Below are 14,676 nucleotides of genomic sequence, written 5' to 3' on the forward strand. Positions count from 1 at the left end.
GGAAAAAGGATGTGTGTGTGCGTGCGCGCAGAATAGACTGGGGCTGGAAGCCCTTTAAAGCTCCGCTCGAGCTCTCCAGTCATTTCATGATAATCTCTCCTTCATGCTACTTCCCTCGAGGAGGAAGAAGTTGTGAATTAATTCCTTGGGTATGAAAATAAAGAAAGCAGGCAGCCTGGCCTCAAGGATACATATTAGTGAGAAGGGATTCTGAAGGGCTCAAGGACTTAAGGCCTCGAGCACCTGCGCCGCCCGCCCCACACACCCGCCCTCCCGGGGCCGGCAGCCGAGGCTGCGGGAACAAGATGGCGTCAGCACGCAGGGTCTCGCCCACGCCCCCGCGACTCCGCAATGCGGCCTCCGGCCGAGGCCTCACCCCATTGGCCAACGGCAATGAGGTCATCGTGGGGGCGGAGGCCGGCGGCGGCGCGGGGGCGGGGCTTTGCGGACGCACGCACGTCGAGGTGCTGCTGCCGGGAGCTGCGGAGGCTGCGGGTTTGAGCTTCGGAGGCTGCGGGGTTGGTCTGCGGCGGCTGCATTGGCTGCGGCTGGCCCGCCCGCGGCTGGAGGTGAGCTGGGGCTGTAGGTACAGCGCGGCAGGGAGCGGCCTCCGAGGGGCACAGCAAACCCTTCTAACGGCCCCCTCGGTTGTCAAAGGAATTAGCAGGGGCTTCAGGTCTCAGAGGAAATGGGGGTTCACCCCTCTTCGGGCACCCCTCCTCTGGGCAGAGAAACAGGAGGTTCACTCCCTTTTGGAGGCCCCGATCCCTTCTCCTATTTAAGTGGAAGGAGGAGGAACTGAAGGTTACTGGGGAGGCTGAAGAATTGGGGGGCTTCTTAAAGGGGCTCCCCATTTGAGGATTATCCCCTTTTATTCCCCACTCCAGGAGGTAGGTGTGCCTGGGCTCAGAGAATTCCTCCTTCTCACTAGGTAGACAGGAAATGAGGCAGGTGAATTTGAACACCTCGTTAGGAGGCGAGGACTGGATGACAGTCGTGAGGCAGGGCTCGGGAGCACCTTATTTGGACTCCTCTTGCGCAGGATTACTGTTTCTTCATATTTTTTTTGCGACCCCCACGCGCCCGACTTGCTGTGGCCTTTTTAGTTTTCTCTTTGGTTCCAGTGGGATAGAGATGTTCTAGGGAGACTTGTAATCATTAAAGAACAGAAACAGGGAGGCAACTCATTGGAGGCTGTCGTTATCGGCAGCCTGTGAACTATGCTGATCTGGCATAATTTTTTGTGTTTAGAGGTCGCGGAATCTATTCTTGTTGAGGGTAGTGTGGGATCTGTTAACAGCTGTTTTGGATGATTCAGGTGTAGGCAGTCTTAAAGTCAAGCTACATGATCTCTTGAGAAATTCTTGCTTATATCTGAATGCGTGGTTTTGCTGCCTTGAACGTCAAATGCACAAAGGTTTTGTCATTCAGATTTCTCAAAATGTCTCCCAGGCTTCCGGAAGAATAACTCTTCCTTTGATGCCAGTTTCACCTATCATTAGGGATGCCCTCATGATACTAAAAATACCGTACATTTTGTTGAGTTTAGATTCTGTACAGCCTGTGCCTTACAATAGCTGATTGAGAATAAATAATTGCAGTTTCAGGACCACTGATAGCGCCAATTGTCTTTCCTACCCGGTAACGGTAAGACCGACTGAAAAGGAAATCTTTATTGGCTCATTCATGCGAAGCTTTAACAGATGGAAGAATGTAGTTAATCTTGACGGTGGGGATAAGAAACAGAAAGCTGCGGAGATCCAAAGCTTATTCTCTGTGACTTAAAATTGCTTTGTCATTACCATGTATTCCTGTCATGCTTGACTTGAAATTGAGCTTAATGTGTAAGCTGTTTCTGTGTTTTTCTGTTTTTGTTTTTTAAGTTAATGCTTATGTGTTTAGATTCTTTTGGGAGAAAATGGTGTTTTCTGAGGAGTTTGGAAAGTTAAACCCTTTAAGGTAGCCGTACCTTTAGGGCAGTGCTGGCTGTTAGAAATTAGCAGTAGAGGATAGAAAACTAGATGCAACAGAGACATGCTTTATGACAGGGTAACCGAGGTCTCTTCTGTTTGTTTCCTGACACAGGAAAAAAAAAAAATGTCAGCTGCCTCATAATATTGTGTCCAAGGTATTTAAAGAGCTGTTTCGGATTGCCAGTTCCTGTTTTTAATCTGAATACGTTCTTATGTATTGAGATGTCCCAAATTATTGTCATTCAATCCTGACGTCGACTGCAGAGGAAGTGACTGTTCATCAGACAGTCTTTGGGAGAAGATTCAGTAACAGCAGTTGCAATTTCTCCTTTCTGTCTTTCTAAGAAGGATGTCAAAACAGTTGTTAAAGACCTGTCAGCATGGAGTGGAAGAAATGAAATGCAAAACGGAAGAGGCTTCCTGGGGTGTTGTTTGCTCTCAGTCCTCTTGATAATTCCAAGGTCATATAATTTTCTCTTTTTGCCTTAGGTTGGAGAGAAATCCAGGTACTCAGTTGACCGGTCCTTTCTGCTGCCATGGGGGAGCTTTTCCGGAGTGAGGAGATGACACTGGCCCAGCTTTTTCTACAGTCAGAAGCTGCTTATTGTTGTGTCAGTGAGTTAGGAGAACTCGGAAAGGTTCAGTTTCGTGATGTAAGTAATTATGGGGCTGCTTTTGTTTTGTTTTGTTTTGTTTTTTATTTATTTTTGGCTGTGTTGGGTCTTCGTTTCTGTGCGAGGGCTTTCTCTAGTTTCGGCAAGCGGGGGCCACTCTTCATCGTGGTGCGCGGGCCTCTCACTATCGTGGCCTCTCTTGTTGCGGAGCACAGGCTCCAGATGCGCAGGCTCAGTAGTTGTGGCTCACGGGCCCAGTTGCTCCGCAGCATGTGGGATCTTCCCAGACCAGGGCTCGAACCCGTGTCCCCTGCATTAGCAGGCAGATTCTCAACCACTGCGCCACCAGGGAAGCCCTGGGGCTGCTTCTTGATTACCGCTGAACTCTATTTTTCCTGTCATGGCCAATTTGCCTTAAGACGAACGTTTTGCTTTTTATTTGCAAAAATAACATTATAGCACTGGCTTACTATTGGAAGAGTGTACATTTCAAGTTGTCTTTGTAGAGTTGAGAATGTTTTGTGCCAGTCCTTCCATACTTTCACTAGCTACCGCTTTGAGAATAATCTTAAGCATTCTCAAGGTAATTGCTTGGGATGCAGGTGGAGGACATCAAACTAACCTGTTCAAGGCTTGCAGTTTGCTTTTGGGCTCCTTAACACCCATAGTACGGTATTAAAAGAAAGTGTCATAGCTCTTTCACACAATAGGACATATTTATTACAAAATCTGAAGCATCCAGTTACAGATATATAGTATATAAGTAAGCATATACTGAATACCCATTGTTCTGAAGCATTATGCTGGGCACTTGGAGGAGATATCAAAAGAAAATGGACAGTCTAAGAATATAAAAAAAGTATGACCTATGGGGCTTGCAATCTGAAGTCACAGTCTACGCTCCTGAAAGGAGGGGGCAGGTAACAATTACTTGTTATGCAGTCTCAAAGCTCCATGTACCTCTCATTTATAGCATTCATCATAGTCGTGATTTTCCATTCATCAGTGTGACTGGCTGATTAAAGAATCGCTCTTCTACTGTGATCTAAGCACCAGGAAGACAGAGACATTCGTTATTATATCCTTAGTGCCCACATAAAAGATAATCAATATTTGTTGGAATGAATGGATGGATGAAAGAGGAGTGGTCAGAAAGAGGTGGAATTAATCAGTTTTAGCTTCCTGGAATTGGCAAGCTTTCAGGAAGTTCTCAGTCTGAGCCGAAATTGCACAAATATAATCCAGTGATGTGGTCTTATCCCTTATTCTGTTTGAACTCTTTTATATCAACTCTCTTCAAATGTCCTCCTCCCTGACTCTGGTTCCTTTTCTTACCTTTCTGAAAACTCATTGTTATCTTCCACCAACCTCTCATGTTCCTTACTCCTGCCATAGGTGGCAGTGTTCCCGAAACTCTTTTCTTTGCTCTCTCTGGTTAAGCTTCTCCGTACCCACATCTTCCCTATCACTTTTTTTTTTTTTTCTTTTGGTGATCTCATCTGTCCTCAAATCTTCCATCTTTACTCAGCGAGTCCCAAATCTGTGTCTCTGGTCCTGACCTCCCAAACACCATCCCTGAATTAACAACTCTCTAAGATTTCTGTCTAACACTACATTGTAAATTAACTGTACTTCAATTAAAAAAAATAAAATAAAATATCTCAGAAGGCCTTTGTCCCCCCATCCCACCTCCCCCCAAAAAAGATTTTTGTCATCTCTGCTTCTCAAGCTGGTTATGTCTAAATCCCAGCACCTTGCCTTTTTAACAAACTATTTCTTCATCCTGACTTTCTAAAGATGAGCTAATGCATCAATATTCTTCCAGTTTTCTAGACTTGAAACCTAAATCAAACCAAAGTTATCCTTAATTTGCAATCCTTTATCTGGTACTATGGTGTCTCCCTACCTAACACCCATTGTGTCTATTCAGTGTTCTTAACTTTTACTTATGTTGTATTTCAATCATACAAAACATTATAGGGACTAATACAATGAATATTTATTTTAGTTCCAGACCACTACAGTAAAGTGAGTATCTCAATAAAGCGAGTCACACAAATTTTTTGGTTTCCAGTGCATATAAAAGTTATGTTGGGAATTCCCTGGTGGTGCAGTGGTTAGGACTCCACGCTTTCACTGCCGAGGGCACAGGTTCAATCCCTGGTCGGGGAACTAAGATTCCCACAAGTTATGTTTATACTGTAGGCTATAGACTATACTATAGTCTATTAAGTGTGCAGTAGCATTATGTCTAAAAAAAAATGTACATATATTAATTAAAAAATAGTTTGTTGCTAAAAAATGCTAACCATCATCTGAGACTTCAGCAAGTCGTAATCTTTTTGCAATAAAAAGATGACTGATCACCGTAACAGATATAATACTGGAAAAGTTTGAAATACTCAGAGAATTACCAAAATGTGACACAGAGACACGAAGTGAGCAAATGCTGTTGGAATAATGGTGCTGATCAACCCTTCCTCAGTGCAGGGTTGCCACAAACCTTCAATTTGTAAAACAAAGTGATATCTGCAAAGTGCAATAATGTGAAATACAGTAAAACGAGTTATTCCTGTAACTATGTTTCTACTATCTAATTAAGAGAAACATTCCACAAATAATTGAAAGCTCCTGTGTATCCTTCTTCCCTGCCATTCATTTCTCTCTCCTCCCCCACAAAGGTAATCTCTACAATGATCTTTGCTTTTATCATTCCCTTGGTTTTTTTTTCCACTTTTGCTGTGTATGTATGTATGTATGACTAAATAATATATAGTATAATTTTATATGTTTTAAAACTATGTATATGGTTTCATGTTGTGTGTATCCTTCAGCAAGTACTTTTTAAATTTAATGTTTGTAAGATTTAACCATGTTGATACAGATAGTGCTAGTTCATTCCTTTAAATTGCTATATAGTTATTGTAAGAATATACAGTTTATCATTTTTTCCTTTTGATGAACATTTTGGTTGATTGCAATTCTTTGCTCTACAGTGGTGCAAGGAAGATTCATATATATGTCTTGTGGTATACATGTGTGATAGTTTCTCCAGGGCAGTGGTTCTCAAACTTTTTGGTCTAAGGACCTCTTTAGACTCTTAAAAAATTGAGGACCCCAGAGGGCTTTTATAAGAGTTACAGTTAGCGATATTATTGTACTGGAAATTAAAACTGAGAAATGTTTGAAGTATTTACTTATTAAATCATTTAAAAATTATACTAATAAACCCACTACGTATTATCATAACATTTTTATGAAAAATAGCTATGTTTTCCAAAACAAAAAAATAGTTTCGAGAAGAGGGATATTGCTTTTACACTTTCGAAAATCTTTTAGTGTCTGAATTAGCAGAAAGCTGGATTCTCATTTGCTTCTGCAGTCAGTCTGCTGTGATGTATCTCATGAGCCTCTGGAAAGCTTCACTGAACACTCATGAGAGAATGAGAATGAAAAAGGCAAATGATGTCCTAGTGTTACAAGAAAATGGTATTGATCTCATGGACCTGCTGCTGCTCCAGGGATTATAACCAGGAGGCGCGTTGCTGAGCATCGTGTGCATCCCTAACTGTTAGATGTTATCCGAGTGAACTTCAGGGTGAACGCACCTGTTCGTGCTCCCATGCCTGGTTGAGAGTACCTGTCGTTCCACGATTGTGTCAACGCCTCTGTGCTCAGACAGAAAGAAATTTGCCAGTCTGATGGTTGCCAAGTGGTATCTTGTTGTTTTAATTTGCATTTTCTACATTAGTACATTTAGTATCTTCTTATTTGTTTATCGGACATAATGGGTTTCATTTTCCATGAATGTCTGTCCATATCATCTGCCTGTTTTTCTATTGGGTTTGCATGTCTTCTGTATTGACTTGTAGGATTTTTTTTTCAAGTTCTTCGTGTACTCTGGAAGCTAATCTTTTTTCTAATCCTCTACTGATAACTTCTTCCAGGCTGTGGCTTGTCTTTTCCCTCTGTTTTTGGTATATTTTGTCATATATATAAAGTTTATTTTTCTTTTTTTGTTATCAGTATTTTCTGTTTTCCTAAATTTTTTTAAAAAATTTATTTTTGGCTGCGTTGGGTCTTTGTTGCTGTGCACAGGCTTTCTCTAGTTGCAGTGAGCAGGGGCTACTCTTTGTTGCAGTATGCAGGCTTCTCACTGTGGTGGCTTCTCTTGGTGCAGAGCACAGGCTCTAGATGCACGGGCTTCAGTAGTTGTGGCACGTGGGCTCAGTAGTTGTGGCTCGCGGGCTCTAGAGCGCAGGCTCAGTAGTTGGGGCTCATGGGCTTAGTTGCTCTGCGGCATGTGGGATCTTCCTGGACGAGGAATCGAATCCACGTCCCCTGCATTGGCAGGTGGATTCTTAACCACTGTGCCATCAGGGAAGTCCCTCCTAAATTTTTATCTTGAAAAATTTCAAGCCTGAATACTCTAATGTAGATTCACCAGTTGTTAACATTTTGCTACATTTGATATAATCTTTTTTACTGCACTGTCAGAGAGTGAACTGTTTCTTTCAAATCCTTTTCCTTTTCTTTCTCTTATTTTACTGTATCCATTGGGACCTTTAATAACATAACTTTTTTAAATTTATTTTTTAATATTTATTTATTTGTTTATTTTGTCTGCGCCAGGTCTCAGTTGTGGCATGCAGTGGGATCTTCCTTGTGGCATGTGGGATTTTTAGTTGTGACATGTAGGCTCATAGTTGCAGCATGCAGCCTTCTTAGTTGCGGCATGCAGACTCTTAGTTGTGGCACGCATGCGGGATCCAGTTCCCCGACCAGGGATTGAACCTGGGCCCCCTGCATTGGGAGCTCGGGGTCCTACCCACTAGACCACCAGAGAAGTCCCAGTAACATAACGTGTTGATGAAGAGTAAGAACAAGCTAATACTGGTTAGGATTGTGTTTAGCTGTATGTAACCGAAAACCCAAATGTTAGGGGTGTACTTTTCTCATGTAACATGAAGCCCAGCTTCACACTGTCATCAGTGTCCTAAGATCATTCTGTGTTTCTTTTTGGCCATCCTTGAGCATTTGGCTTTTGTCCTTATAGGCGACCACCACAGCTCCCAGCATTTCTTCCATATTCTAGGCAGGAAGAAAGAAGTGCAAGGAGGAGGGGGAAGTACTTACATATGGAGGAAAACAACTTTCCCAGAAACCCTCAGCAGACTTTGCTAATTTATCATTGGCCAAAATTATGGCATACTCTAGCTGCAAGGGAGTCTGGGAAATGTGGTGGTTTTCTTTTTTTTTTCAGCTGAGCAGTTGCTTCCCTAAACAAAATTGGGATAATTGTTAATAAGGAAATAGGGCAAAATGCTTTGTATCTATCATGTAGTATGCCTGTCTTGCTTCTAACTTTAAGGGGAATCTTTTAAATTTTTTATAATTTAAATAAGATGTTTATTCTTAATTTCTGGGAAAATTCTATTAGATTATGCAGATTCCTTTCAATTTCTGATTTTCTGAAGTTACTGTCACAAATGGTTGTGGAATTCTATTGAATGTCTTTCCTTATTGAGGTTGCCATGTTTTTTTCTCCTTTAATCCAGTAATTTGGTGAATTACATAGTCATATTTTTTCCTACTAATTTTTTTTAACAGCTTTACTGAGATATAATTCACATACCGTACAATTTATCCATTTAAAGTGTACAATTTAATGACTTATAGTATATTCACAGAATTGTACAACCATCACCACAATCAATTTTAGAACATTTTCATCACCCCAGTAAGAAACCCTGTAGCCATTAACAGTCACTCCCCATTTCCTCCCAACCACACTCCCCACCCCCAGCCCCTGGTAACCACTAATCTTCATTGTTGTTTCTGTGGATTTGCCTATTCTTGGACATTTCATGTGAGTGGAGTCATACAATATGTAGTCTTTTGTGTCTGGCTTCTTTCATTTAACATAATGTTTTCAAGGTTCATCTATATTGTAGCATGTATCTGTACTTTGCTTTCTATCTTTTTTTAAGTACGAAAATATGCAGCATATTAAAATGAGTGGTTTCAGTATAAGAAGTGGTTTCAGTATAGAGCTAGTTGTTACTTATCTTCTATACAAAAGATATTGCCCTGGGTTTTAGAGAGACAAGACATGTTTCGTTGCTCGACTTGTTCAAAATCTTCTGTGGCTTATCTGTCCCCTCATTCATTCTTCTCTTTGACATACTTCTTGTCTATTCTTCAGTCCCTTACTGTCTAACACGTAGGATCATAAGGACAATTTACATTTTTTGAATAGATGTCATGTTGAACATTTTACATTATTACTGCAGGCATTCCTACAGCAACCTGAGAAGTAGAACCTCCTTTTGAATAGTGGAACCTACCACTGTCATTTTACAGTTTAGGAACCTGCAGCACAGATGAAAATACCCCAGGGACACACAGATTTGTATCCAAGATTGTCTGATTCCACTGCCTATGTTTTTTTCAATTGAGATATACCAAAAAAGTCACCCTTTCACAGTGTACAGTTCAGTGGTATTTAGTGCATTCACATGGTTGTGTAACCATCACCACCATCTAATTCCGGAACATTTAATCGCCCCTGCAAAGAAACCCTGTACCCATAGCAGTCACTCCCCATCTCTCCCTCGCCCCAGCCCTTGGCAATCACTTAATCTACCGCTGTCTTTCTGGATTTCCCTATTCTGGATGGACATTATATATGAATGGAATCATATGATACATTGCCTTTTGTATCTTGCTTCTTTTGCTTAGCATGTTGTTTTCAGGATTCATCCTGTTGTAGCATGTATCAGTGCTCACTCCATTTTATGGCTGAATATTTTCCATTGTATGTATGTATATACCAACTTTTGTTTATTCATTCATTAGTTGCTGAACATATTTGAGTTGTTTTCACATTTTGGCTATTGTGAATAATGTTGCTATATAAACATTCATGTACAGGTATTTGTTTGAGTGCCTATTTTCACTTCTTTTGGGTATATACCCAAAGAAGTATATACTGGAGTATACTGGAGTATATATACTCCGGTACCCAGGAGTAGGTACCCGGAATTGCTGGGTCATGTGGTAATTCTAACACTTTGAAAAACCTCCACACTGCTTTCCACAGCAGCCACACCACTTTACATTCCTGCCAGCAATGTATGAGGGTTCCAGTTCCTTCACATCCTCACCAACACTTGTTATTTTCCTTTTTTTTTTTTTTTTTTACAGCCATCCTAATGTGAAGTGGTATCTCACAGTGGTTTTGATTTGCATTTCCCTGATGGCTAATGATGTGGAGTCTTTTTCATATCCTTACAGACCATTTGTATAGATTTTTTTTAAACGTAAAATCATCCTTGTAAGCCTGGGAAACTCGGTCATGAGGTGTATTCAAAAGAATTTTAGGGTTCAATTTCCTAATAATTTTATTAGGATTTTTTCATTTATATTTATAAATGATATTGGTCTGTAATTGTCCTTTCTCAAACTATTCCTATCTTATTTTGGTATAAAGATTATACTGGCCAATCTCACTTATTGGTTGAGGAATGTTCCTTTCATTTGTCTCCTCATTGGAATAGTTTTTCTAAGCTTTGGGCTTATCTAGTCTTTGAAAGAACCTATCTTTAAACCTTCTAGGCCTGGTGTTTCTAGATGGGTATATTTTAACTGTTGAAATTTCTATCTGTAGTGAACTTTTTTTATTCTTATGTTTATTTATGCCTTCTCTCAGTCTTATAAAAATTTGGTCCATTTTGTCTTTTCAAATAACCAGCTTTTAGGAAAAAATGATAACAAAATGATAAAGAAGAATAAAAGAAAAAAATCAGCTTTTGACTTTGTTTTGTTCAGGAACTTTTATTCATTTCTGCTCTTTTTTTTTTTTTCTTTAAGTCTTTTTATTGAATTTGTTACAATATTGCTTCTGTTTTATGTTTTTTGGTTTTTTGGCCCAAGGCATGTGGGATCTTAGCTCCCCAACCAGGGATCAAATCTGCACCCCCTGCATTGGAAGGCAGAGTCTTAACCACTGGACCACCAGGGAAGTCCCAATTTCTGCTCTTTGTTGTTTTCTACTTCCTGTTATCTTTTTTTTAACTTCTTGAACACTTGACACATTAATTTTTTAGTCTTTTCTATTTGCATTTAAGTCTATAAAGTTCCCTTTAAATACCACTTTAAGAGCATCCTACAAAGTTTGATCTTTAGCATTTTCATTATCATTCCATTCTAAATATTTTAAGATATTTCAGGGAATTCCCTGGCAGTCCAGTGATTAGGACTGTGTGCTCTCACTGCCGAGGGCCTGGGTTTGATCCCTGGCTGGGGAACTGAGATCCCGCAAGCCACGTGGCATGGCCACAGGAAAAAAAAAAAGAGAGAGAGAGATTTTCATTATGACTTTTTCTTTGTGCTGTGAATTACTTAGGGCTATTTTAGAATTTCCAAATATGTTAAGTTGTATTTTTGATATGGATTTCTAACTTAATTGCATGATAGAGAACATTTTATGGTACCAATTCTGTACTGAGACTTGCTGTGTGACCTATTTTGTGGTCAGTTTTTATAAATGAACTCTTGAAGAGAGAACTATTGGATGCAGTGTTAGAAAATGTGTGTGAGTGTTAGATTAAGCTGATTATGTTGTTCAAATGTTCTCTGTCCTTTATAATATTTGGTGGACTTGATGTATCAATAGTTTTAAAATTATATTAAAATTTCCCACTACGTAGACAGATTTGTCAGTTTTTTCTTGTAGTTCTGTTGATGTTTGTTTGAAATATTTTGAGAATGCCTTGCCCACATATTTCAGGACTCCTTACCCAAAGCAGGCCATGGTGTGGCTGCAGTTGAACCTTGACTCCTGATTATGAAACCAGTAAAGTTACCATGAGTCTTGTGGCTACTTTCACTTCAGAATGTCTTGTTTATTGAAGTGGAAATTTCTGAATGAGAGGCTGAGTACTGCCTGCTCAGTGAAAAAAAACAAAACAAAAGAAAAACAAATAAGCATTTTATTAGGGACACACAAGTTTGGAATTGTTTCATTTTCCTGGGAATTGTTCTTATTATCATTATGTAGTGATTCTCTTAATCTCTAATAATGGTTTTTACTATAGATTCCATCTGTCTAATATTAATGTAATACATAATGCCAATAATTTCCTTACTAGGTTCTCTGTTACCAGTCTCTCTCTCTCTCTCTCTTACAGTTCATTCTTTTTTAAAAAATTTATTTATTTATTTATTTATTTATGGCTGCATTGTGATTTTTTTGAATTTTTAAACTTTATTTTATTTATTTTTTAATAAATTTATTTATTTTATTTATTTATTTTTGGCTGTGTTGGGTCCTCGTTGCTGCTCGTGGGTTCTCCCCAGCTGCAGCGAGCGGGGGCCACTCCTCACTGCGGTGCGCGGGCCTCCCACTGCAGTGGCCTCTCCCGTTGCAGAGCACGGGCTCTAGGCGTGTGTGCTCAGTAGTTGTGGCACATGGGCTCAGCAGTTGTGGCTCACGGGCTCTAGAGCACAGGCTCAGTAGTTGTGGCGCACGGGCTCAGCCGCTCTGTGGCATGTGGGATCCTCCTGGACCAGGGCTTGAACCCGTGTCCCCTGCATTGGCAGGTGGACTCTCCACCACTGCGCCACCGGGGAAGCCCTATTTATTTTTTTATACAGCAGGTTCTTATTAGTCATCCATTTTATACACATCAGTGTATACATGTCAATCCCAATCTCCCAATTCATCCCACCACCATCATCACCCACTGCTGCTTTTCCCCCTTGGTGTCCATATGTTTGTTCTCTACTTCTGTGTCTCAATTTCTGCCCTGCAAACCGGTTCATCTGTACCATTTTTTTAGGTTCCACATATATGCATTAATATGCGATATTTGTTTTTCTCTTTCTGACTTACTTCATTCTATATGACAGTCTCTAGACTCATCCACGTCTCTACAAATGACCCAATTTCATTCCTTTTTATGGCTGGGTAATATTCCATTGTATATATATACCACATCTTCTTTATCCATTTGTGTGTCGATGGGCATTTAGGTTGCTCCATGACCTGGCTATTGTAAATAGTGCTGCAGTGAACATTGGGGTGCATGTGTCTTTTTGAATTATGGTTTTCTCTGGGTATATGCCCAGTAGTGGGATTGCTGGGTCATATGGTAATTCTAGTTCTAATTCTAATTCTTCATTGCTGCGCTCAGCTTTCTCTAGTTGCAGTGAGCGGGGGCTACTCTTTGTTGCTGTGCGTGGGCTTCTCATTGTGGTGGCTTCTCTTGCTGCAGAGCACAGGCTCAAGAGCGCAGGCTCAGTAGTTGTGGCTCATAGGCTTAGTTGCTCCGCAGCATGTGGTATCTTCCCGGACCAGGGCTTGAACCCATGTCTCTTGCATTGGCAGGCAGGTTCTTAACCACTGCGCCACCAGGGAAGCCCCCCTCTTCTTTTTTATGGAGGTAAACTTTATATTCAGTGAAATACATAGATCTTAGGAGTACAGGTTGATGATTTTGGTAAATTTATATACCCTTATAACCACCACCCCAGTCAAGATATAGAATATTTCCAGTAGCTCAGAAAGTTATCTCGAACACACTTCTGGTCAGTCCCTACCCATCATAGGTAACCACTGTTTTGATTTCTACCATCATAGATTAGTTTTGCCTGTTTTTGAACTTTATGTAAATGAATGATACATTACAGACTCTTATGTCTGACTTCTTTCACTCAACCTCATATTTTTGAGATTTAATCTCATTTTGTGCATATCTGTAGTTGATTCTTTTTTATTACTGAATAGCATTCTATGGTACGAACATATCACAGTGTCTTTATCCAGTCTCCTGTTGATGGCATTTGGATCATTGCCAGTTTGGGTCGATTATGAATAAAGCTGCTGTAAACATTCTTTTACAAATTTCTGTGGACATGTTTTCATTCCTCTTAAGCGGGTGCCTAGCAGCAGAATGCTCAGTCATGAGGTAGGTAGATATATGTTTAACTGTATAGGAAACTGCCAACAATATTTTGCTTACTCTTTAATAACGTTTATCACAAAAGTTGTATTGATCGGTTTGTGTCTCTCTTCTGTGGGGCTGATAGCTCTTCAAAGCTAGGATATCTCGTATTCTTTATATTTATGCCAGTGCCTAATACAGTGTCTGGGACATATTTGGTGCTCCACAAATGTTGAGTAACTATAATTCTTTCTTTGTATTGCTTTTATGGAATTTATCACATGCTCTCTTATTGGTTGTATTCATCTTTCTTCTCTATTAGTTTGCAGGCTTCTTAATGAGTAGGAACTTGTTTTATTCTTATTTGCATTTCCCAGAAGATCTGTCACATTGCTTTGAAAATTACTTGTGATGTATGATTGAATAAACCAGCCTATCACCTAGAAGGTGAAGACCCTGGGGCAAAAGAACAAGAGAAGTTTGCCTTCTGTCTCTTCTGATTGGGAAGAAGGAGAGAAGGAAAACCAGGCAGAGCTTCTATTATATCCATTGCCCAAATGTGGGTGGTGGTTGTGCTCACTGAGACTTTTGGCCCGGGAAGAACATTTTGTGCCACTATGCTTTGTCTAGTTTGCCTCCATTCCAGGAATATGTTGCAGCAGTGAGGGAGGGGATTTTACTTTTCGTTGGTGTGACTGGTCCCAAAGCAGGTTGTGTGGATCAGTAGAAAGTTTTTATTAGTGTCGCATCATACATTGACAGTAAATTAGGTTTTCACTTTGCAGGATGTGTTGCTTATGAAAGAGGGGAAATGTAGTATTTGAATATTTGGTATTCTGTTCTTATTTTGCAGTTAAATCCAGATGTGAACGTTTTCCAGCGGAAATTTGTGAATGAAGTTAGAAGATGTGAAGAAATGGATCGAAAGCTTCGTATGTGCATTTTGGCCTTGTCTGATGTTCCTCTAGTGAGCCATTTGTCTTAAATTAGAGTCTTCTTAATAAAGGAAGAAAATACTACAGGAGGAAAAGAAGAGAGGAAAAATCTTGCAATCTGATGTAAAGATGAATTTCTTGTGCATGAGTAGACGTGTGGTGTTTGGGCTAGGTGGTGCTTAATAGAAACTTTGTTTGAGATGACAAG

The 14,676-nt window shown here is 40.2% G+C and overlaps 1 protein-coding gene across 9 annotated transcripts in view; it reads left to right on the plus strand.

Moving 5' to 3' along the window:
* Positions 1–413: 413 nt before the first annotated feature.
* The window catches only part of ATP6V0A1 (ATPase H+ transporting V0 subunit a1), a 55,751-nt gene continuing 41,488 nt past the window's right edge, over positions 414–14,676 (plus strand). For 6 of the 9 annotated variants that reach the window (XR_014257362.1, XM_082440588.1, XM_082440589.1 and 3 more), the window contains exons 1-3: positions 414–569; positions 2,463–2,626; positions 14,387–14,465. Coding sequence is in view for 7 of the 9 variants with exons in the window: in XM_082440588.1 (XP_082296714.1) it covers positions 2,510–2,626; positions 14,387–14,465 (196 nt within the window). In the remaining 2 variants the exon portion in view is untranslated. Of the gene's footprint in view, positions 570–2,462; positions 2,627–14,386; positions 14,592–14,676 lie in introns of those variants that run through there. The other 3 variants (XM_082440592.1, XM_082440594.1, XM_082440593.1) reach the window with 3 other exon arrangements.

This window comes from Balaenoptera physalus, assembly GCF_965194825.1.
Source record: "Balaenoptera physalus genome assembly, chromosome: 20".
Lineage (NCBI taxonomy): Eukaryota > Metazoa > Chordata > Mammalia > Artiodactyla > Balaenopteridae > Balaenoptera > Balaenoptera physalus.